Source organism: Daucus carota, chromosome 9, assembly GCF_001625215.2.
Source record: "Daucus carota subsp. sativus chromosome 9, DH1 v3.0, whole genome shotgun sequence".
Classification (NCBI taxonomy): Eukaryota; Viridiplantae; Streptophyta; class Magnoliopsida; order Apiales; family Apiaceae; genus Daucus; species Daucus carota.
This window is the reverse complement of record NC_030389.2, coordinates 5,840,012-5,864,918: the sequence shown is the minus strand read 5'-3', so window position 1 is coordinate 5,864,918 and position 24,907 is coordinate 5,840,012. Positions and strand designations below refer to the sequence as shown.

The following is a 24,907-nucleotide window of genomic DNA, read 5'->3' as shown; positions in this document are numbered from 1 at the left end:
TATTTTTATAAAAATACTACTATATTGATTAGAATTTTATAAATACTATTATACTATTATGAAATACTTCCATATTAGTTAGGATTTTGTAATATAACAAGTACCCCATCAATATAGTTAAATACTTCCATATTAGTTTTGAAAACATAACTGATAGTGATGCATTCAAGTAACCTGATCTATCATTGATCCTCTTATGTGATAAAAAAAAAAGAAAGATGTTATGTGATTAACTTTGTTAAGACCATCTGAAACAGTAAGGATAATAACATAACTTAAGAACTTATGTACAGAGAGATGTGATCATTCATCAAATAAGTCATATTGATCATGCCAACAAATCTGAAATCTTCAACATGTATAAAAGCTAAAAGGATTGCCATTAACAATACTTTGATACACGATAAATGCCAAGATGGCAAGATGTGAGAGAGCTGTCAATTCATTCTTACAAAAATAAAAATATATTGTAGTGGTTGCAAGTAACCAAAATAGCCAACCTCTCACTCAATATGTACATAAAAAGCATGCAAACCACTTGAACAAAACAAAACTGGATCTCTTTAGCTAGTCTTACTTCCCACCACCTTGTTTTCTCCTCGCATCAACAGGTTGCCTACCAGTCTTTGGAATTCCAGATCGAGCTCCATTGGATGGTTTCCTTACTGACGGTTGTGGAATTGGAGTCCTGAACACAGATTAATAGACATAATTATGTGTGTGTACATAGTTTCATCGTGAAGTGCCACAACATATATATTGTTTTCTCTTTAAATTTATGGGTAACCCCATGAATGCCTGTATAATGCCCCCCATATCAGATACTCGGATTCATGGGGATACTTTAATACTCACAAAATCCGTTTCTTTTTCACAATTTTTACAACAAAATGAAATTGATTAGACCTAAATTATTGTGTCTTAGATGCTTATATGCTTATACCATGTATTTGATTCAATTCGCATAAAGTTATCATTAATAATATCAAATATATACACAATTATGATACATGTCGTATCCAAATCCCCATATTTTTGAAAATGACGAACTCCCGTATCCCATATTATTTACCCCGTACCCGTACCCGTACCTGCACCCATCGTTCTTGGCAATTGATAAATTGTGAAGTTGGTGCTTGCAAAGGGTGTCCTGGGCTTGTGTGTTTGAACTATATTTTATATGCTAGGTAGAAAATAAGCTGAATGGGGGCTCATGTGAAGAGAACTTTACCTTTCTTCAAGTATCCCTAACCCCATAGAATGCATTAAAAACGGGATTTGCCAAAAAATTACAAGTGCGGACATTTATGCTACTACCATTTCAGGAAACATATGGTACCTTATCGGTGTTGTCTTTGCTTGCCTCGGAGTTGGACTCCTATTCTTTGATCCCAAGACAGTCATGGTGGTAACTTTGGCAAAGTCTGGCTCAGAGTTGTCACTGGCTGCCGCTTCTATGTCAGATTCATCAGTTGTAGTAGCAAGATCATATCTATTTATGCTCATCTCATATTCGGAACTGCTATTACTTCTTATAATATGTTTTTTATCTGGTTGTTCTGGATATATCTTCCTTGAGTTTGGTTTGTTTACCATGATCCTATCGACCCATTTTCCAGAATCTGGTTTTACATTTGATTGAGGACTTCCAGTTGGTGATGCCCAAGCACTCGTATTGTCCTGCACGCCACATATAAAATTTGAGTGATTTTTGGTGCTAAAATAGCCCCATGTCTCCAATTGTTGGTTTCAAATCTTGTTTCAATACAAACTTCTGAATACATCCCACTTTTGAATATAAATTTAACCAACTTTCAAGTAACTTTTTATCCATTTCTCTCTCTCTCTCTTCACTCTCTAGCAAGTAGCAATTATAGCTCCATCTATCTTTTGTTCTAAATATAGCACAAATTATAGTATTGTTCTATTTTAGCACAAGATATAGAATACCATTGGAGTGGTAAATTTTAGTTTCTTTCTACAATATAGATAGAACCACATATAACACACCAATGGACATGTGCCTACAAAATTAATGACACCATTCTATAGCAATCTGCATGGCACAAGAAGCAGCCCTGTACTTAAGAAAACCTCAGCACAAAATATAATACTGGTTGTGCCTATTTGGATGTGATGAAGCTTATAACTTACCTTCAAATATCCGTCTTCCTCGCTTGATGTATTCCCACCACCCTGAGAATTAGAACTGGATATTGAAGCACCGGCAGACATCATCCTAACTAACTTCGATTGCTGAATATTTTCAGACTCCTTCTTTGCCAAGGATGCCTTTAATTTAGCAATCTACAATCACAAAACAAGATAGTTACCATCACTTAAGAACTTCACAATAAGTAACTAATTTAAGTAGGGGCTGATAGTGAGTTTGATACTGAAACTAACAAAGAGGCACCTAAATAGCCTTCGGTACATCATCAGTTACTTATATTGTGAAACTCCATTGCAATTTTGTAAGATTCTATTAAGACACAGAAAAAAATTTCAGGATGTTTTGTAGTTTTACATCAATATCTTATTGTAGATGATTTTTGTTTTGGAAACAGCCCGTCACAAGATATATAAACTCAGATATTCATGCATCCACTGAAACTTGAACACTCAACCTCTTGTTACAAGGAAGAGATGGGTATCTACTATGCTATAGGCCAAGGATTTAACAGAGAACTACCAGCACTGCATCTTGAAATCATATACATCTGATTTAAAAGTGGCAATGTAACAGGGATGATAGGATAGAATATGTATACATTGTATCACCAGTAAGGTTTATAAGCATATCCCAGAATTAAATGTTGAAGTTTTAATTATAAAGTCAAGTAACCTGTTCTTTTAAATCCTTGACCTCAGAAGTATCTTTGTTTGTTTTAGCAGCACCAAGCTCAACTGTAGAAACCCTTTCAGCAAACTTAAGTGTGCTAATTGTTTCTCCTAAAGCGTCATATTCAGGGCTAATGTGAACAAACATTAGTGTCTTGGCTTGTCCCCCTGAAAATTATGCACCCTTTTACAACAGCACACATGAAGAAAGGTATTTTTTTTTCAGTCAACTAATAAGTGGACTTACCAAGAGAATCTTGAAGTAACAGTGTGAGTTTACTATTCCTGTAGGGAATATGAGCAGTTTTATTGGCAAGAGCAGATAACACATCACCAAGAGCAGAAAGGGATTTATTGATGTGTTGCGCCTCCTTCAACCTATCTCCCACAGCATCAGTTTTGTCAACTCTTTCGCTTCCTGCCAGGTCAACCAGATTCATGCAGCCATAAAATTCCGACCCAGATGTCAGGTCTTTTGCTCGAACATGAACATTCAAGCAACTGTAAAAATGCCAAAGTTACAGCAGGAAATAGTATATTAAAATGAGGTTTTACAAAAGTCATCCATGTTAGGTAAAGGCTATGTTAATTTGGTAATTTAATAATTATGCTTCTAATACCTATGAGAACGACTACTTCGTTCATTCATGGATGTAGAACCAACTGCACGATTCTTGTGTCCAAGGTTCATTAAATTTATAACATCAAGTGTTGATGCAACTGGTACAAGATTTGCATCAGGTACATTTAAGCCCTTTTGTGAACTGTTACGAATATCTAATGTTCTCAGGAGTTAAAGAAGTAATAGTACTCAAATAAATCAGTCTAGAACTGCATAATAATATGTTTAATTAAGAAACATGTGCAGCTACTGCGAAGGATATCTTTTGTTAGCACCATCTGGGGCAAGGAGATCCCTGACTTGCTCATTGTAAATTTCAATCATCTGAACACCTATATCGTAAGCAATGGTCTTTCTTCTTTGTTCAGAGATAAGAAACAAATCACCAAGTGCCCTATAGTTTACACCTAGGGTCTCTTCTGTTAAATTATCTGGTCCACTCTGCAGAAAAATAGAATCAAATAGAAGTACATAATAAAATAACAAGTTTTTCATGAAAAGAGTTGGGTGCCAGATTTACACAGCATCTGCTAAATATTTTACCATGGTAAATGTTTTCCCAGATCCTGTCTGACCATAAGCAAATATGCAAACATTGTACCCATCAAGTACCGACTGAACTAAAGGCCGCATGTCTGAAAATACTTGTTCTGTACAAATAAGAAACAAATGACAAGGCTTCTTAACATAAACCATGGACAAGTAAAGTGTATCGGAAAACAATTACTATATTGGGGACCTTATTGACCTTGGGTTGCAGATGGGGAAAAAACTTGATTAAAGGAAAATGATTTATGCTCGTCTTTCCCATTTTTTGAAGAAGTGATAAGAGTTATTTTTCCATTGTCTATATTGGCTACAGTCCCGCTTCCTTGATTTGAATTTCCACGCAAGAAAGGCCGCACCCTGCAGTAGACTCTAATACTTCCTACAGGAACAAGTTAAGAAAACAAATTAGAGTACCATAAAAAAAAAGTCAGTTATTTAGTGTTTCTGCGACTGCCATGTCACCTTTGAGATCTTGCACTTGATTATATAGCTTGCGGTTTTCCTCTAAAACTTTTCTATATTCCGAAGCAGCATGCGCTATCTTATGCAAGTGTTCACCTGTTAAGGCATGTCAGGTATTAAATACTTTCCTGTGTCAACATTTATGGGCGCCATTAGAGCATATGTGCCAATGGGAAACAAAAGAGTTGATTCGCCAAAAGAATCAACAGATAGACGGAGATTAATATGCAACAGTTCTTTCTTGGTCCATCAATACGTTAGCCACTCCATCAAAAATTGATGAAGTTGGTGATGGATTAATGGCCATCAATTTGATTGATACTGTGTTCGACAGATCAGCTATTTTGATTTTTAATTGCTGCATATAAGATACTTGACGAATTAACGAATCGATGGGGTTTGATGGGTGAATTAACGGATCAATGGAGGTTTGATGGGTGTGGACACTTTTAGTTAGCTGTGTTTGAACTATACCTAATCCGTGCACCTCGTCCTGATACTTCATTTTCAAATTCTGCATATCAGCTTTTGTGGTATAGAGATCATGTTTTAGCACCTACATTACAGACATAATGGCATTAGCCATTACCACCGCAAAGTCTATATTAGCATATGTATCGAAATTGCATCTGAAGTACCTGTAAATTCTTCTGGTGGTGTTCGACTAGCTGCTTCATACTCTGAGTAATGCAATTCTTCTGGTAGTGTTCGACTAGCTGCTTCATATTCTGAGTAATGCCTCCATAATCATGTTCATAGTTCTCATTGAAATCTTCCTCTTTCACATACTTTGAGCTTTCTTTGTCTTCAATCTTTAAAAATCAGAGATGTTAGAGTACTCCCGTTTAATTCTAAATTCATTTATGCTGATAGACAACTGCAACTCTGAAGTAATAAAATGCTTGCATATGATATTACTATATTTTTAATCAGATAAGGATACCTTTGATTCAGCGGAACCAGGACTGGAGATCGATTCATTGCTGTCAGGACCTTCAATATCTGTAATATCTTGTTTCATCTGTTAAATCACCAAATAGATACATTTAGAAGATTAATAGTGCAGCAACTATGTCCTTTAAAGCAAAATTTCTGTTGCATAATAGACCAACAGATTCATGTTCTTGTATTTGGTTCTCTTTTGCCTGCTCAGTTTGATTGCTGTAAGAACCGTCCATATCTCTAATATCTTGTTTCATCTGTTAAATCACCAAATAGATACATTTAGAAGATTAACAGTGTGGCGATTATGTCCTTTAAAGAAAAATTTCTGTTGCATAATATACCAACCGATTCATGTTCTTGTATTTGGTTTTCTTTTGCCTGCTCGGTTTGACTGCTGTAAGGACCATCCATATCTCTAATATCTTGTTTCATCTGTTAAATCACCAAATAGATACATTTAGAAGATTAACAGTGCGGCAACTATGTCCTTTAAAGCAAAATTTCTGTTGCATATTAGACCAACCGATTCATGTTCTTGTATTCGGTTCTCTTTTGCCTGCTCGGTTTGATTGGCAATGCGATGCTCAAATTCCTCCGTGACTTTGTGCAACATGTTCTCCACTATCTGTAGTTGACATGGGTATATATCAGCCCTTATTTCTCTTAGACCATAAGCATGACGCAAACTTGGAAAAGAGATTTAAAGTTTTAAATTCAAATCAATCATAGAATAGGCATATGGTATTATAGCTTTAATAGTAGTATAGGCACATGTCCAGAAATCATCTAATTTTACCAGAAATACTAAAAAGAGTCATTAGTAAAGCCTTACACTAGTCAAAACTTTTAATATATTTTATGAATGTACTTGTCCAGAGTAGTCATTTAACCTTAAGAAGTATGAACAATAAGCTATCGCTGTTAAGGTCACTTTACAGTGGATTATTTAGTATCATTGTCCTTTTAAAATGCATAAGTCTTGCCAAAACATAGTCTAACACATCTCTGTGACTGGAGACAAATATGCTGGCAATCCTAGTCCTGTTCTGTATCAGTTACAACCATATAATTAATGAACTTATGAAAGCTTACTATTGGGATTTCATCTCTCTTTTTATCACAAAGAAGATCCCGGATGAGAATATGCAAGGGGCTTGCACCACTCTGAAATTATAGCGAAAGGCAAAACAATCAGCACTTTTCTATGTTATTGCATATAATATATTTCACACTTTAAAAGAGGAATGTCACAAACCATATCTGTAGGGTTAAGACCAAAACCCTCGCTAGAAAAACTATCCAAAGATACTCCAGATGACATCCTAGATAGACTACGCCGGATTGGTATCTCTGTACTTCTTCGTGGAACTTGCTTATCAGCGTCCCACATTTCACCATATTTCCATGTTCCTAACGCACCTCTCTCTTTCCATTCATAATATGATTTCATAGCTAGAACAGTTTCTACTACATTTGAAGTATTCCCTCCCTGAAACACAAACCAACTCGAACACATACATTAAATTAGCACATTTGGTAAGAATACCTACAGACACTTCTGATGCAATCAAGTCATGCACACCTTTTATGATTAAAATGAAATAGTATAAACACACCTTTTCAAGATCTGTGAGTTCGAAAGTTGGAAACCCCAATTCTTCCGCAACCAGAAGAAACTTTTTAACATTCTCTTGGTATTGGTTTGTAGACTTTGCTTTCAAATCAGGGATGATAACAGTATGATCAGTAGGCGCTTCAACCTAACATTCAAATCGACAAATTATAAACTCTGACAATGTGCAACAACATATTTTCAACAAACATCACAAAAGTTTCAAAACTTTTTAAATTGATAAGAAATATGAACCCTACTTTGGAAACAGCCTGTGGTTGTATTTTGTTAATGACATTGCAGAGTATAATTCCGCTCCTCAACCCTAACCGAAACTCCTGTTCTGAAGGCTGAGCCGGCAAATCCTTAGCTGCAACAACTCCAATCATCTTCCTTAACCAATGTGTTGCTTCACTTCTATTGACAACTGAAAATTCATGATATCCCCAATATTAATTTGATTTTAAAGATTACGATCAACATAAAACCCCGTTTAGCCAATGATCAAAAACAACTTGATCATATAGCCTGCAGGCTACAAACTACAAATTTGTGTAACCATGAATTATTTAGCAAAAAAATGAAAATTATAGAATTTATGAAGCTCCACAAATTAAAGTATCAAAATTCATCAAAAAAATTGGAATAAACACAAAAACATAACATAAAACAAAGAAATATAAAGAAGAAAATTTGGCCATACAATCTTCATTGGCTTTCCTGGACTCCAAGTCTATTGCATGCAATTCCTTGCCATGTTTTTGAAGAACATCTCCCACTACAGAAGCTACAGAAAACTGTAAAATCCCCTCACTTTCCATGAAAATCGAAAAGAATTATTCGACAAAAATCTCGAAATTTCAGAATAACATGACTGTCAGGAATGACAATGTAGCAATGTTGTAGCCAAGTTTCTGTGCATGCAATCCTACATTAACATTGACATATTTATATATATGCACCTATTGGTATCTAAACAAGGGGAAGATTCAAGGAACAGAGGTGATCAATAAAAGAAAACAGGGTATGATTTGTTTTGCTTTTTATTATTCGATTTTATTCTTTTCTTCCTTTTCTTTTCATTAATTTTATGGAAAAAGACTCACACAATTTCCGAACCTTTAGGGTAGGGAGCTGACGGTTTGTATTGGTTGCCAAATGAATACTCATGTGTATATTTAGTATTATCTGAGTGTATATCCTAGTAAATTTTATAATTTTCTTATTAGCAATTACTAATTCAGTGATAATAATATCGTTTAACATTGAACTGAGTATAATTTTTTATTAACAATTTACTTATTTAATGATATTAACATCTTGTAATGTTAAACTGAATCTTAATCGTAGAAACAAGGTTCAAGTCTACCCCGGGCTGTTAGGATGTCAATTCCGTATTAAAAAAGAAAATACTGTCATTGTTGATTTCGGATTCCACAATAGTCGATATATGAAATTTTGAATCAACTTATATTTGTAACATATTTTGATGATTTTTATGTTGTCAAAAAAAGATCAATTTATTGTCTAAATTAAAATAAGAGTAGTGTTAGGTGCACATAATTGTGTACAGAAAATTTATACATAATGATGTGGCAAGTGATGTGGTGGGTTTTAATTGGGGTGGTTGGTGTAAATGCAGGGGCCATCCAATTAAAATCCGTCACATGTCATTATGTACATGTTTTTGTACATAATTATATGCACCAAGCATTTTCCTTAAAACAATGAATAATAAAATGTGCGGGAATATGATCACAAGACGACAAAGGAGCTTTGACTAGCAACCAGACAATGTGATGGAGTTGTTTTTGTATTGCAGAAGTAACACAATCTATACTTGCAGAATTTATCCAGATCCTTGTAATTATGAGTTCTCAAGAAATAACTTAGTGATCTTTGTCCTGATTCGCTTAGATTTCTTAATATTAATAAAGACGGAAAGAAGATACGAAAATTTAAGAAATCGGACATTTATACCAAACTATAATATCCTATCGATCTAGCATGTTTTCTTCTCCTACGTTTAGACTTTATTGTAAAATATAGAGTATGAAAAAGCTAGCATGGCTTCAGAATGATGAAAACATATCATTAGGGTCCAGAGAACATCAACAAAATTGTATAAACAACTCTCCTCATGGTCTCCTAGTGCTCCTTAATTTGTTATAGTATTCAAGGTTTTAGGCAAATGGTTGTCATAAGCACCCCTTATTCTGTGAACCAGAGAACCAGCCAACTCATTCCTCCAAAAAATCCTAGTCTAGGATAGGAGGGGAATCACGATCAGTGGCGGAATGATGGAGGCCGACTAAATTTATAAGACGCTAATGCAGGAGGGAGGTATCTAGTAAGAGTTCCGGGGACACGTGTTCTTCCTAAATTATTTGTTTTATATTTTTCATCATAGTAAAGTTCAATGGAGTACACAATATATTGGAGTATTGGAGTACAAAGTTGGATAAAATATAATCTATTCATGTAAATTTCAATTTTTTTGTTCAATAATATTCGTAAACATTTAATAACCTGCACATTATGTTCTACACAACATAAACATTGTAATCAAAAGGTAGAATAATGACTTTTATAAATTACAGGATTCTATGTTCTGCAATATAACTAATAAGTAGAACAATAATGTTAATACTTGTTAAAGTTGAAAGATATTAAAGATTGATAGACAATTATGTGCAAGACAACTTATGAATGATAGATTGTATATAAATTTGTATAATCAAATATATTATTTATGATTAAACTAAAAAATTAAGACTTGTACTCCAATACTCCAATGTTTTTGTGTACTCCATAGAACTTAACTCTTTTTCATCATTCTAAATTTTTCAAAATTATAGAAGTGCCTCTATAAAATTTAAAAATATATAAGTGTTTTTCGAAATTTTATTTGGTACCCCCAAGATTCGAATCCTAGATCAACCCTGGGCGAATGACTTTTAAAAGTTGATAACTATTTTACTTTTGAGGCCGGAAATTAATGAAGTATGAAAATTTTATTTGAAATTATAATTCCGCCACTATATAGCTGTGTTTCTTCCAAACATGAATAATGATTAGGGCAGGTTCTAAAAATGTTTGTGTTTACTTTAAAGTTGAGGATTAGAAGGCTATTTTATTAATGAACAGAAATACAGAACAGATTGTGTGCATGCATATACTCCATGTGTTGTCCAAGGTATAAACAAATGCAGGTTTTTGTTTATTTCGCCGCTCACCCCTGCTTTATGGATTCAATATTCTCCATCTAAAGTTATTACAGTAAATTTTTGGTCTCATTTGAATTATTAAAATCATAAAAAATATCAAATAGATATATCTAATATCTTTTCGAGAAGTAAATTTTATTTTTTATCGAGTTCCACACATTTTTTTTGGCTGTTAGTATGATTCTGAGAAAATGACTAGAATAACATATTTTTAAATGGCACTTGCCCATAATATCAATATTCGGGTAAAGTGTCCTTTCTACCTCATTGGTCACGCATAGAGGTGCACAAATAGCCTGGCAGGCCAGGCTTTATCCGGATCTGAAAATATCCGGGCTTTTTGTCAAAAATCCAGGCCGGGCTTTACTGACAACCGGGCCAGGCCAGGCCAGGTCTGTCAGCAAATTATAGGAACTGTTTAAGGCCTGCAGGCCGGATCAGGCCGGACCGGGTTTTACCCAGGCCTGGTTAAACATATATAATTTTTTCAAGCAACTCTGATTCTACAATTCTACTGGAAGTCTGGAACTAAAAAATAAAACTGAGAATATCTTGAAAAAATAATCTTCATTACAACTGATTAAAATTAAAATATGCAAATACAGTCCAGACTCCAGAACATAAAATGCATTTTACAAAAGCTAAGAAAGTGGCCCTCCAGTGGTCAAAAACTCTGTTGAACTTGATATCATTAAAAACAGAATAGGTCTAGACTCCAGTGTGCTTGGCAATGAAATCCTTGTCATCAAGTATACTCCCACATATTGATACACATCCACTGGCCACTGCCATCAACCTGCAGTGCCGAATTGATCATCAAAAAAAGAAACAACATAATAGACTAATCCCAGAAAAAAAAAGAAACAAAATAAAAAAGTGAATACATGAGCACATAGTTGTCATAAAATTGCACAATCTATGGAATTTGTTTTTGGTGGATAAAGAAAAGATAACATAGTCACAGCAAGAATCTGGCTAGGCTCCTACTAATATCACATCAAATTTGAGTGCAGAACATGGATGCACTACAGACTTACCTTGACAGCCAAAGTCCCTGATTATGAACTATTTAGGATGAGTCGCCATCGGTTTCAGTGAGAAGATCTTCATCTGCTGAAGATTCTTCACTGGAAACAACATCTTGCCTTCTTTTTTCTGCATCAAGATGGTCCTTATAACAGATACACACTTCCAAGGATTGCGGATTTAAACGACTCGGTGCATGCTATCTCGATTTATTATCTCTCCCGCTCATATGTTGTCTCTCTCCTTCAATCTCAACATCCATTTTCTTTCTTATCCTTCCTCTGTCTATATCATGCACACATGTCTATCATATTATGAAATCCTGATTTATTACTCTTTTATTTTTTTTTTGGGTGGGGGGCGGGGTGCAAAATGAAGTGGGTGTGTTCTTGGGAGGTTTCATTTGTGAATTAACATAACAAACACTCCAAAAGGAGAGACAAACCAAACACACTCCAACAGGAGAGACACACAAACACCCAAAAAGTTGGGTTTTATTAAAACGAAAATGAAAGAAAATAACGGGATTGGGGCTTTCCACCGGAGGAGAAACCGATGGTAGCCCCTCAACTAGCTTGAAAAAAGACGGCGGTTTTCCAAACCCTAATTTTTTAGAGAGAGAGAGGGAGAGAGTTTGGCTTAAATCTGTTATAATATTCGGTTCTTTCCTTAAGAACCGAACTTTTTAAATCAAAAATAGGATAATCACAAAGACTCCACTCCTACGGCCTGCACCTGACTCCATTCTTCAATATTCTGCACGCCTGGCCATCAGCAAAAAACTCTTGATCCAACACAAAGTGACAAAACAATATTCAATTTACTACAAGTGTGTTGTGCTAATTAAATAAACAGATCTAACTTCCTGAAAGAATTGGGTCACAGCCTCCTCATATCCCAGTCGCAAGCATCTGAATACCAGAGTAACATACATGATAATACCGAGTCTGAATATAAATCGTGTATGCTTGATTAGGGTTTAGGCGGCTAATCGCGTCTCTGGCAGTGGGAATGGGGAACTGGGTGATGTGGCTTACAAATGAAACCATATAACATATATTATATTTAATATATTAAATAATTAATATAAATAGTTCGGTATATTCGGTCCGGAACTGAAATTTTTTCAAAAGAACCGGACCGAACCGAAAAACCGAAAGGACCAAAATTTTAAAAAAAAAATAACCGAACCGGACCGAATTTTCACGGTTCGGTTCGGTTCTTCGGTTCCGGTTCGGTTTTGCTCACCCATAATAATATATTCAGATTTTATGAAATTTATTTATTATTTATTTGATATAAATTAAACAAAATAATTGTAAAATTAAAATAAATAGTAAATAAATTTCTCAAAATCTGATTATATTATCATCAATACTAGAATTCATAACTTTTCATTTGATCGAGGTATAATACACACACACATATATAAACACACCCACTTCAAAATGAAGTGGGTGTGTTCTTGGGAGGTTTCATTTGTTAATTAGCATCCTGGTATGATATGTGTCTGCTATGATTTTAATCAAACGTGATGTCAAGAAATTGATGAATATGAGATAGGAAAACAATATGCGCATTCTGTATTTACGCATCTTTGATATGCGCGTGCAATGATTTTTAATATAGTGTTTAATTTGAAATAGTTGCCAGCAATACATCACTTTCTTGATACACGCATGTATGTGATGCGCACAGCATACCAGTCAGACACGCATATTCCAACTGCGTTTTCTATTGGTTAAAAAGGATACTTTTTTCGTCACTGGTTAATTTGGGTTGTGTTTCGTAAAAAATTGTTATAAAAGGCTTTCAAGCTATAATTCTAATATTCATGATAATATATTCAGATTTTATGAAATTTGTTTATTATTTATTTGATATAAATTAAACAAAATAATTGTAAAATTAAAATAAATAGTAAATAAATTTCTCAAAATCTGAATATATTATCATCAATACTAGAAATCATAACTTTTCATTTGATCGAGGTATAATGCACACACACACACATATATAATATTATCATATTATATATATATATATATATATATATATATATATATATAATATAATATGGGATAGGATCAAATAATTTTTTTTTTAAGTTACAAACTTACAAACTTTTTTTTTGAATTTTCTTTATTCTCCCAACCTGTTAATCCTTAGTTATAAAAAGTATACATGTTGAAAATTATTGAAAAAACATCACAATTCTAAAAATAACGCACAGATAAATCGTGCATTCAACACATTCGTAACTGGGGTTCAACATTAGGTGTTAAACATCAATTATCATTGTGTTGAATATATTTATAGAGATGCTTAAACTATATCTCTGGGGTTTGGGTAGGGTCTCGAAAGATAAATATCAGTTATATAATAAGTTGAACTTAGTTCTTATATTGAAAAACTAGTTATACTTCCGCAACACAATTTTAATCGATGTTCAACAAAATATCTTAAAAAAATGTTGAACTCAAGTTATATATGTGTTGAACAAAAAAAGTTTGTAAGTTTGCACCAGAACCCTCCCCTATATAATATACTATACACACATATATAATAAACAACACAAGTGTATTTTTGCACAATTTATAAGCCTAAACAACACCGATGTATTTTGCACAATTTATAAGCCACTATAGATTGTTTATTAGAAATTAATAATAAAATTTTTTGGATTAGATTAATCGAGGCATACAAAGTATGAAAATATAAATTAAGTCTATATTATGGATACACATATCAGTTATCTTTTACTCCCTCCGTCCCAATGAATTATATACATTGGGATTGGACACGGAGACTAAGAAAAAGTGTAAGAAATGAGTAAAGTTAGATGGAAAGTGGGTAAAGTGGTGGGACCCACGTATTTTTTAATAATAGATTTGAGGTAGTGGAGGAAAGTAGTGGGTGTAATAGTGTTTTTATTATTATAGAATGGAGATAGTGGGAGAATGCAATGGGTGAAGTAGTGTTTTATATTATAAAAAGTTGCTATTTTGAGAATGTATAGAAATGATGGGACGTCCCAAAAAAGAAACTGTATAGAATTGATTGGGACGGAGGGAGTATACATACATACATATATATATATGTATGTATATATGTATTTGAGTTTTTTGACCGTATCGAAAATATATTTATTTTTAATAAAAAATTATATTACATATAAAAATATGAAAAGAGAAATAAAGAAAGGATGTGTGTACACTCTTAAAAGAAAATTAAGGTCTTTGTACAAAAACCGGCTTATCCGAATCGAGTCTGATTATTGTAAATACGTTACTACCTTCATCTCCCTCAATTGTTAGGAACCGGATTTGCACATATTTTAATCTTATCATAAAATATAATTTGATAAATTATTTTAAACTAATTTTTTGTATAAATTAAAGTTTAATGTTTAAACTTTTATAAAAAAATTTAAAAATAAATTATGAAACTATATTTTATATGCGACTTAAAATGATGGTTTATAACTAGAACCGAACACTTGCTTCACAGAGTTGACTGTACCGGTCTAAGCAAACTCCGCCTGCAATGTTGTTTTCTTCATTGTTCGTAAATACTAAAACGGTATTAGTTCAATTTGAAATTTAGGGTTTAAAGTTCCCGTTCAAATCAGAAATATTAACGGTAAAAATTTCTTCTATCGTTTTACTTACTTCAAACTTCGAAGTACCTCTATATTCGTTTTTGTAATGCATGGTTAATATCTAATATGATTTTATTTCTTGCTTATATGATCCACTATGCTAAATTCTATGTTGCTTCAGTATTAATCAAAATGTTGTTATTTACACTGTCTGATCCATGTTTTTTGACTAGCAATTTATGCAATTGTACCACGGATATTATCAAAATGAAGCCAAGACTTGAGTTACCTCTTCGGTTTCTGCTTCGAGGTTTATGTTATCAAAGGATCCTGGTCCCGTTTGTTGGGGAGGCCTTATCCAACATATAATTTTATCGGGCTAGGATTATAACAAAATTCTTTCACACCCATGGTCTTTTTAGCTGGAGGGCAGAAATGAGTATTTGACTGTTGAGCGGTTTTTTCCGCTGGACGACTGAAATGAGTATTTTACCTGTTCAATGGAAAAAAGCATTGGACGTGATTGTGAAAAAATGTTGTTATAATCCTGGCCGTTGAATACATTATTCAATGGCTATAAAACTGTATGTTGGATAAGGCCTCCTCGGTATACATGTGTTGGGGACGAGGACCCATCATGTGATATGTACTATTTTTTTTTTATTATGCTTTAAGTTCGGGTTCATAGATTTTTATTGTTGCAATTACTTGTTGTGAATGTAGTGTAAGATTGAATGGTTGATAACGATATGGCTTTGTGGTCTAGTGTCTGCTAATTGTCAATTCGACTTAAAAAGGCAACTGGCTTTGTGGTCTAATGTTTGTTTACTATCAAATTCGACTCAAAAAGCAACTACATTTTGTTACATATGATTGTAGACCTTTTAAATTCTGTGGAGCTTATAATCTATCTTGCAAGATTATGTTAAAGAAAGATTGTTATATAACTTGCAACACTCTAGGAGGGTGGAGATTCTATTGTCAATGTGGTTTGTATGAACACTTTTATATGATATTGTCTTTAAAAAGCGAAAACTGTAGTAATTTGCAAAGATAAAGAGGGCCTTGGTAGTCGAATTGTTTTGAATCAGTTTTTCGATATGCCGATGTAGGCATGTAGCTACAAATAATACTTAGAAATCTTGTCTGAGACTGGATACAAATTATTAAACAAAGTTGAATATTCATCAAATATCATATACTTGCTGGAGATTGTATTTCCCTGTGGTAATTTACCTTTATTTCATCCAAGGGGCATGTAATTCTGAAGTTAAACAAGTTTTGGGTCTTAAATAGTTACTAAATCTTTGCTTCCTTGTGGCCAGAGGCCCCACAGTTTAAGGTGATAATGCTCTGTCCTTGTATTGTACATCAACTGATAGATTATGGGCGCAAGAGGGTTGGAAGAGGTAAGACTATACTTTGTTTAAGCTACTTTTTTTTTTTCCACAGATGAAGTTTCTTCAAGGCTATCTACCATTTTGACCCTCCAAATTTGGCCCTCATACATATTAGCTCTCAAGGTATAGAATCATACCTCTGTGCCTCTAAAGTTTGTCACTCACATATTTTGACCCTTTTATATTTTTTTATAGCTTATATCATGTACAGAACATGTATTATTTGTTTATATTGTAATAACTTTTTAGTTTCCCTCTTATTTATATGTTTTTTTGTTCTTCAATAATATTTATATTTCCATTTGATATCAAATGTGGGTTTATTATTATATTAATAATTTTATTATTTCGAACTTATTTTTCCTATTTTAAATAAATGCATATAAGAATATGAGAATATTGTTTTACTATTTTGTTTATACTAAAGTTAATCATCATTGTAACCTCAACCTTTCTGTTTGGTAGCTGGTAAGGCTCCTGTATGGCAGTATTGGTTGAGTAGATCTGTGTTGCTTTAGTGATCAACTGATCATTTTAGAACACACCAGCCTCGGTATTTTGGTTGTTGGCTTCTTGTCCCCCCGAGTTTCAATTTTAACTTTAGGAATGTAGTGCTTTCTGAGACAATTTGTTGTATAATGGTTTGTGGAATTAGTCGTAATTTTTATATAAAAAATCAATAATGGTGGTGTTTGTCTTCCCTTTTTTGCATAAATTAGGACTTGTTTTTGAAAAAAAAAATAATCACACTTACATACTTATACTTATAAATTATAATTAAGTATTTAGAAAGGGTTTAACATTCCTTATTTGACAGAAATGAGTACTTATTTTCATTTAAAAAAGAGTACATATTTAATGGGTCAAAGGGGCACTGTATAAAAATATGATTAACCATTGCAAATGATTATTCATTTTCTTTATTATGAAGGAACATAGATAAGGAAAATGGAACAACCAATGACTAATATTTCACTCTTATTTTTACAAATTTCTTTTCCTGACATGTAACAATGCACTCAAATGCGTGTTTAACTTATACTAAGCATTTGAATGTTTGTATCAATAAAATCCATTCTTTCGTCGCTGAGCTATCCACTTGCTTCTACTTATGACTGTCAGTTTTCTGAGAGGATTCACTTGTGTGTCTGTTGCACACAATATTCTGATATTGATTGTAATTAACATCTAGTTCCTAGTTTCCATGCCCTGATTGGACAATTAATGCACTACAACAGTCCTGATACATTATAATTTTACAGAAACATATGCTGCATTGAGTCATTCAACAAAAATTGCTTGTAGAAAACAATATAATCAGGGGTGACCAAGTCCAGGATGTATATGTGACAAACTTCAAGGGCGAAGAGGTATGATTTTGTACCTCAAGGGCTAATGTGTACTTTTCACCAGAATTTGAGGACCACAATGGTATTATTTCCTTTTTTAAAGATATGCTAGTAGATGTGTGCTCACTGAATATGAGGCTACCATGTTCCTTATCTTTGTCTTCTTGTGCTAATTAAATTAAGATGAAAATGAAAAATGCTTGAATATGAGGATATCTTTGTTCCCCCAGCCATGTACTCTATCTTTGTGCTTTTTATGCTAATAAAATGAATATCTCTGTCTTTTTTATGCTAATAAAATGAAGATGAAAACTGAAAATGCTTTCATTGAGAGTTGAACTCAAGACCTCCCGCTTACTAAACGGGTGCTCTAACCAACTGAGCTATGAAAGCCACACAGAAACTTTGTCTTTCAAATACATGTCACTGTTGTCACATGACAAACTTTTTTTATAGGAATATTACTTCATCAATATAGCAAGTGTTGTGAAGGTTTTGGGAGAAATGTGGAAGGCATGCATTAAAGATAAAGGATGAGAAGAGACAGGACATTCTTTTTTGACTTGTGTTACGTTACTTTCGAAAGCAGGGAACTTTGTTAATTGGTACAGGTTCTATACTAATCTCCACATTATTACTTTTGTCAGTTATACATGTGGTTCTAAACCTTGTAATGACTCACTAGGATTGTTATGATTAGGAAAGGTTAAAAATCCGTGCAGATTTTAAGCATTTTCTCCTACATATGTTACCATTTTGCAAAGTTGTTTCAGTTTGATATTGTGGAAAATTAGGCCAAGAGAACAAAAAAGGGCTTTGGATTTTATAAACCACTTCAAGTTACCTCACAAAATTTTATGCCTTTGTAGTTTGTACGTTTCAGACAGGCATCACCTACTAAATGTGGTTGGAGACGCGAAATTAGGAAATGGGAAGGGTTGCAATTGGATTGAAAAGTGAAAAGTGAGACCAAAGACGAGAAGAAAAATAGAAGGGTAAAAAAATTAAGGATAAAGAGAATAGGTAACACAAGCATCACCTTAAGATCAATGATAAGATAAGGAGAAAAGAGGGGATAAAAGAGGTTATCATGATGCTGAATCTGATCACTTAAAGAAGCACTTCGAAAAGGTTAAGATGACCCGTCCTTACTTTGTCAAAGAAATTTAACTTCAAAGAATAGTTTCCGCTACTGCTTTGATCATTAAACGTTAAAATACCTAGCTACCTTCTACTGATACTTTCTTTCTGAAGTTCTCTTTTAGTTTGATTGAAGCATAACAAGAAAATATGTGTCTGCATACACTTTAAAGTAACCCTTAGAAAATTCAACTCAGAAGTGACTCTTGGTTAATGAACATGCTGAAAAAACTTTGAATATATGAGAAAATGGTCTTTTGTTGTTCCCTATTGAGATTTAATTAATGCTTCAGCTGCTCTTGAAATTATTGGATCTAATGACATTAGGTATAGCTGAATGCTATACATTGATCTTAATCGTAAAAGATCATGTATAAGACTACTTGTATACTGCAAACACAGTAATATTTAAAGTCTGTACTACTCTGTAGATCTCTTTTGATATTTGAAGTTCATACATTGTACTATGTAAAGGTCATGTATTGCATCTAGGATATGTAATCAAAAAATTTCATACTTCTCTTATTCCAAATATATATTTACCATATATATATATATATATATATATATATATACAAGTATCTTCTATGTATTCTCTTTCCAACAAGAATAATTTTACATTTATCTTAATATGAAAATCACAATTTCAGCTTTCCTCCTTGACACTCTTATTATGCATTCTGAGCTTGTTGTGAAGGTGTTTAAATTTCGCTTCTGGTAATGCATTGATAGCCGGTTGATCAAAAGTCCCACAATGAATCAAATTAATCTCACCTTCACTTTGTACTTATCTGGAATGACATTAAATCTGGATGTGTTGGGTCTTCCAGTGTTAGACCGGATACATTATCAGTTTATATAATCTTCTTCCATAAACAGATGTACATAGTTTTCAACATTAAATTCATTCCCAAATCTAAATACTTGATATCTGTTTATTGCAGAAAAAGAAGCATGATGGGTAAAATAACAATGACATACAAAGACACAAGACGCATGACCGGTTACTGTTGAATGTTTATTCAATGTCTGAAGGCCTAGATTTTCTTTATTTTCTGTTTCTTCAGAGTAATATTCATCGTATCCATTTATGCTGCAGTGTAAGAGTCATGTTGTTTGCTATTTTATTCTTCATTGCCCATAAACGTTGCTTTTAAAACTTCAAAATTTGAGCCTCTACTTGGCAATGTTAAATCATTAATGGTAACAGTCTCTCATATATTTAATTATTTGATATGTTTCTTGAATGCTATGGTTAGCTACGTCTACATTAATGCAACTACATGTCAAACCATTTTTAAATAGTTTAACTTTGTTGAACTCCCTACTTCGCCACATTTTGGCTTAGGTGCATCTACCTTCTTTCAATAAACTAGTACTTCTACATTTAAACCTTAACAGTTTTGTCTAGGAGAAAATCTTCTGCTTATATTTGCTGTAGACCAGGGTTATAAAGAAAAACAAAAAATAAAAAACTTTAAATTGACATGACTTATTTTGAGTACGATTATCTGTGCTTTAACATGAATACATGAAATTGACACCATGTCAAGGCATCTTAAAGTTTCTTGCAACATGCAATGTGTATGTGTTTGTGTACCGAACTATATCTGTCCAATCTGCTATTTGTCAAGAAGACGATTCTCAGGGGAGGAATATTAGCTGCAAGTTCAAAAAATTGCTTAGAATGGACATCTTTGTACCATAACAACTACAGTTCAATATATTTAGAAACTAGATTTAAAAGCCTTATGTCTTCTTTTAGTTCCGCATTGGATGTCACCAGTTGCACTTTATGACGTTTTAAATATAAAATCGTATGCCTATAATTAGTTTTGTTTTTCAATTAACTTTAATGTTTTAAAGATTGGGAATGAGAACAAATAGCGTGTTTTTAGTCTGCCGACTCTGCCCAGTTGTGCTTTTTTTACTCGGGGAACCTAGATGAATCTGACCAACGAGAGAAGGCAAGATGCAAAGATCAAATGTAAAGTTTATTTATTCATATTGTTTAACTGCTTTCTTACTAATTTTTTTCGAAGATAAGGAAAGCATATGACTCGTGGATGATATCATGGCAGGTACAGAACTGTGTTAATGAGAAAGGTTTGCTTCATAAGTTATCCTGAGTAACGTCAGATTTGGAGAATAAATATACCAAAGAGTATACGTTATTTCACAATAACCTATTAAAACTTCAGGCGTTTTTGTAAATTCTGATACTCAGTAACAAATTATTTCTTGGAAGATAAGTGAAAGTATATGACTTCTGGATGACATCATGGCGAGTATAGATATAGGCTAATGAGAAAGGTATCGTTGATTGCTGTTGTAAATTTTCCTGATTATGTTCTTTACCATCAGATTTGTGGAGTAAAGATACCAAAAAGTATACATTAGTTTACCGTTACTCTACTAAACTTCTACCATTTCTATAAATTCTGATACTCAGTGACAAATTAGTATGCAGTGCATATTTGGAATGATAAATGTATGTATATTCTAGATTACCGTTAAACGAATAAAACTTCTACCATTTCTGCCTAATGGGACCAACAATCAGTATATATACACAACTCATCCATAAGGTTCCTATATCATTTTTTGGAGAGAGAGATATGACTTTTCCGGTAGAAGAAGGTGCTTGCACTGAAATTTATGATGGTGGTGCTTACACTGAAATTTATGATGATGAAGATTTTGATGAGGATGGCCGTCCAAAAAGGACAGGTAAATATATATATGGGGAAGCTTGTGCTTCACATGTTGAATTAATGTCTGTTTTGTGTTAATATGTTGTGAATCCAAACTCTGAAAACAGTCTAATTATTATAATTTGTGTATATAGATGTTTCTTGGACCTTCTTTGTCTTATCTAAGATTTTATTTGATGAGTGTAGATGATCAAGGTTTTCTGATTTTAATTGAACTATGTAGGTACATTGGTGACCACAATGGCGCATATGATAACACCGGTTATGGGGTCAGGAGTGTTATCGTTGGCATGGGCGGTAGCTCAGTTGGGCTGGATTGCTGGAACTTGTTCCCTAATCATCTTCTCACTCATAACTTTGTATACTTCTCATCTTCTTGCTGATTGCTATCGATGTCCTCAAACTGGAAAGAGAAACTACAGTTACATGGACGCTGTTAAGTCTACTTTAGGTAATATGCATGTGTATTTTTTTTGTCCAGTTCATTGTTGTTTTGGAGTTTCATTGAGGAAAAGAGTTAATGTAATAGTTGAAAGTTGAAGTACAGAAAAAAGAAATACAATGAAATTAAGAAAAAAAAGAGTTAGATAATTCATATGAATAGGCACATGCTTACAGTACATATCATTTTGTAACTAAATACACCTAGAGTTCAGAAGCAACTATTCTTATGCACTGACAACACATTTATATTATATGACTGAAGTGCTTATTTAAACCACATGTTTTGTTCATAAGATGGATGAAACATGCAAATTTGTTTGTCATTTGGGTAGATGCCCTTATTCGGGTTATTTTTATCTGTTTCCTTAGTATACATAGTCGTTTGGTTAATAATTTTTGTCCTTGTTCTTTCTGTAATGCTGAAGTTGGAATAATATTGTACAGTTAGTTGAAAGAATCCAAATGGTTAAATAATTATCTAACGAAAGGCTTTGTGATCTGTATTAATGCAGGAGGACTTCAAGTTCAGCTCTGTGGAATAGCTCAGTATAGCCTTCTTTTTGGAGTATCAGTTGGATACACTTTCGTTACATCTACCAGCATTATGTAAGCATTAAATATCAATCTGGCTTCTTGAATTATTTACAATTCATCATAAAAATGCCAGTAAAAGGTGAAAACAATGCACTGCCATCCAAACAGGGGTGACTCTGGCTATAGGCAGACAAGTCTTGTGCCAGCCTCCTAAAGAGTCCCAACATTTGTAAATCATTTATATATAGACACGTATCCTGAGCCAAATATGACTAAGCCTCAAATATCTCAGTGCTGACCTCTCATCTAAAGTGGTTATAACATACATATGAATTGTTGCTTCATCTTTCATATATGTTTGTTGAAGGAATTTTCCTGGCACCGCAGTGATTGTGCATTTATATATATAGAAATGTGTATGACATTATAGTAAAGTACTGATTTCATGTCAGGGCGATCAAGTGCGGTGCTAAGCCAGAGTGTCACACATCAAACAATTGGTTTATGCTAATCTATGGACTGGTGCAAATTGTTTTAAGCCAAATACCAAACTTCAATGAGCTCTATTTTCTCTCTATAATTTCTGCTTCCATGTCTTTTGCTTGCTCTTTTATCGGGATTGGCCTCTCCTTGGCCAAAATAGTTCAAGGTATTCAAACTTATGTAGTTGTCCCCTGTACAGTTGTAATAACAATTTCTGTTTTAACAATATAAATCTCTAATTATGATTTGATGAATATATTGCCGTGCACATCTAAAGGAAATGCAACTCCTGAGAGAAGCGTGACAGGAGTACCCGTGGGGTGGAATGGTCTAACAAGAGAAGATAAAGTATGGAACATTCTTTCCAGCTTGGGAGACGTTGCTTTTGCATATTCATTCGCTTCTATTCTTACTAATATCCAGGCAAGTCATCCACACATTTTAATGATGAAGACACACACCAAATATGTTGAAATAATTTGTTTTTCTTTTTTCTCCACCCTGTAATTACAGGACACAATAAAATCGAGTCCAAAGGAGAAGAAAGTCATGAAAAATGCTATATCACTTGCAACCTTGGCAATTACTGTGTTCTACATGCTCTGTGGTTTGATTGGATATGCTGCATTTGGAAGTAGTGCACCAGGAAATTTGTTAGCTGGATTCGGTTCCTTTAAGCCTTTATGGATTGTGGATCTTGCTAATATAAGTCTCGCTGTTCATCTCTTTGGCGCTTATCAGGTACTTATGATATGGATGAATTGTTAAAATATCTCTACTGGTTTCACTTAAATTTAATTATTAGTAGAAAAACTATGCAAAGTATTCTATTCATGTTATCAGAGCCCGTACATACTTCATGCAATACAGAATTTTGTTTTGTTTTTTGATAATCTGAGATTATATACATATTGGAAGTTTTATTTCACACAATACATACTTCATACACAGGCGGCTAGTCAGCCAATATATGCGTTCGTGGAAAGTTGGAGCTTCAAAAAATGGCCTAACAATGAGTTTATTACGAGGGAATACTCTATCACTGATGGCTGCTACAGCTTTAATTTCTTTCGCCTAGTTTGGAGGACACTATACGTAGTTCTTGCAACCATCCTGGCGATGTTATTCCCGTTCTTTAATCATTTTGTCGGCCTTCTTGGCGCCATAACATTCTGGCCACTAACAGTGTATTTTCCGATAGAGATGTACATTGCACAGAGAAAAATTGTCAGATTCTCAAGAAAGTGGTATGGCCTGCAAATTTTGAGCCTGTTTTGCGTGATAGTGTCTCTTCTTGCTGCTGCAGGCTCTGTTCGTGGCCTTGTCAAGGCTGTTCAGACATCGAGTCTCTTGCGTCATGTACCTTAATTTAATTTCTTCTTTTCTTTTCTAGGATTTAGTTATCTGTATCATGTTGATTAAGGTAAATGTTAAGAAGTATCAAACTTTCTGGGATTTGAATAGACTTGCTATTTGAATAGAACAAGATCAATTATGCAGTACATCTTAGATTTCTCACTCTTTATTTCGTAATTTCATGTAAACAATCATTTTGGTTTCATTTGGTCGAAAATTAGCACCAGCGCAAGTAAACGGCGAGCTCTAGTTTATTACTACCTTCATCCCAAATTAGATGAGCTAGTTGATTTTGGGCACGTAATTTAAGGTGCATTGACCGTATAGTTTTGAAATTTATTTTTAAAATTTTTCTTTTGTAAATGAAAATTTCATACTTAAATTTTTATTTGTAAAAATAAAATTTCAAAAAAAAGTAATGTAGCTATGCGGTCAATGGACTTTAAAGTGCGTGCCCGAAGTCAATGAGCTCATCTAATTTGGGATGGAGGGAGTATTTCAGTATTTGGTCAATTTTAAATTAGCTCACTTTTAGTGTACTTTGTGATTAATTGATGCAACTTTGAGAGTAATTTATGTATATTACTCCCTCCATCCCAAAT

The 24,907-nt window shown here is 33.5% G+C and overlaps 2 protein-coding genes, 1 long non-coding RNA gene and 1 other non-coding gene across 6 annotated transcripts; 1 reads left to right on the top strand and 3 right to left on the bottom strand.

The window, feature by feature from the left end:
- Window positions 1-308: 308 nt before the first annotated feature.
- On the bottom strand, window positions 309-7,969 carry LOC108201144 (kinesin-like protein KIN-14I). The gene is made up of 21 exons (XM_017369445.2): window positions 7,735-7,969; window positions 7,292-7,458; window positions 7,036-7,179; window positions 6,675-6,908; window positions 6,512-6,583; window positions 5,943-6,044; window positions 5,765-5,851; window positions 5,587-5,673; window positions 5,418-5,495; window positions 5,113-5,286; window positions 4,949-5,030; window positions 4,475-4,570; window positions 4,212-4,391; window positions 4,007-4,113; window positions 3,726-3,904; window positions 3,462-3,623; window positions 3,089-3,342; window positions 2,846-3,009; window positions 2,155-2,307; window positions 1,340-1,680; window positions 309-688 (listed from the first exon to the last, which is right to left on the bottom strand). Exons 1-21 carry the CDS (start codon window positions 7,850-7,852, stop codon window positions 574-576), a joined length of 3,096 nt encoding a protein of 1,031 aa, XP_017224934.2. The 5' UTR covers window positions 7,853-7,969; the 3' UTR covers window positions 309-573.
- A 2,841-nt stretch (window positions 7,970-10,810) lies between these two features.
- Window positions 10,811-12,304, bottom strand: LOC135149195 (uncharacterized). Its single transcript, XR_010287428.1, has 2 exons — window positions 11,296-12,304; window positions 10,811-11,054 (listed from the first exon to the last, which is right to left on the bottom strand). It is a non-coding gene; the product is annotated as an uncharacterized LOC135149195 (long non-coding RNA).
- A 2,307-nt stretch (window positions 12,305-14,611) lies between these two features.
- On the top strand, window positions 14,612-24,453 carry LOC108202212 (amino acid permease 6). 3 transcript variants are annotated; one of them, XM_017370607.2, is made up of 12 exons: window positions 14,612-14,926; window positions 16,211-16,408; window positions 17,548-17,655; window positions 18,091-18,239; window positions 19,719-19,854; window positions 20,641-21,504; window positions 21,712-21,939; window positions 22,445-22,538; window positions 22,919-23,115; window positions 23,227-23,372; window positions 23,463-23,690; window positions 23,901-24,453. In XM_017370607.2, exons 6-12 carry the CDS (start codon window positions 21,321-21,323, stop codon window positions 24,315-24,317), a joined length of 1,494 nt encoding a protein of 497 aa, XP_017226096.1. In that variant the 5' UTR covers window positions 14,612-14,926; window positions 16,211-16,408; window positions 17,548-17,655; window positions 18,091-18,239; window positions 19,719-19,854; window positions 20,641-21,320; the 3' UTR covers window positions 24,318-24,453. The 3 variants fall into 3 exon arrangements, with proteins under 3 accessions (XP_017226096.1, XP_017226097.1, XP_063940257.1); XM_017370608.2 differs by having other exon boundaries at window positions 16,338-16,408; window positions 19,719-21,504; XM_064084187.1 differs by having other exon boundaries at window positions 19,719-21,504.
- On the bottom strand, window positions 17,954-18,027 carry TRNAT-AGU (transfer RNA threonine (anticodon AGU)). Its single transcript has one exon. It is a non-coding gene; the product is annotated as a tRNA-Thr (tRNA).
- Window positions 24,454-24,907: the final 454 nt, after the last annotated feature.

What these genes read in the sequence shown, in the direction of transcription:
- LOC108202212 (XM_017370608.2), top strand. Translation starts at nt 21,321, where the DNA reads ATGGGACCAACAATCAGTATATATACACAACTCATCCATAAGGTTCCT. An exon ending in CGCTGTTAAGTCTACTTTAG is followed by an intron (nt 21,940 to 22,444) that starts GTAATATGCATG and finishes GTATTAATGCAG; the next exon opens with GAGGACTTCAAGTTCAGCTC. An exon ending in GTTACATCTACCAGCATTAT is followed by an intron (nt 22,539 to 22,918) that starts GTAAGCATTAAA and finishes ATTTCATGTCAG; the next exon opens with GGCGATCAAGTGCGGTGCTA.
- LOC108201144 (XM_017369445.2), bottom strand. Translation starts at nt 7,852, where the DNA reads ATGGAAAGTGAGGGGATTTTACAGTTTTCTGTAGCTTCTGTAGTGGGA. An exon ending in AAATACAAGAACATGAATCG is followed by an intron (nt 5,674 to 5,764) that starts GTTGGTATATTA and finishes GTGATTTAACAG; the next exon opens with ATGAAACAAGATATTAGAGA. An exon ending in TTCCCCATCTGCAACCCAAG is followed by an intron (nt 4,114 to 4,211) that starts GTCAATAAGGTC and finishes TTATTTGTACAG; the next exon opens with AACAAGTATTTTCAGACATG.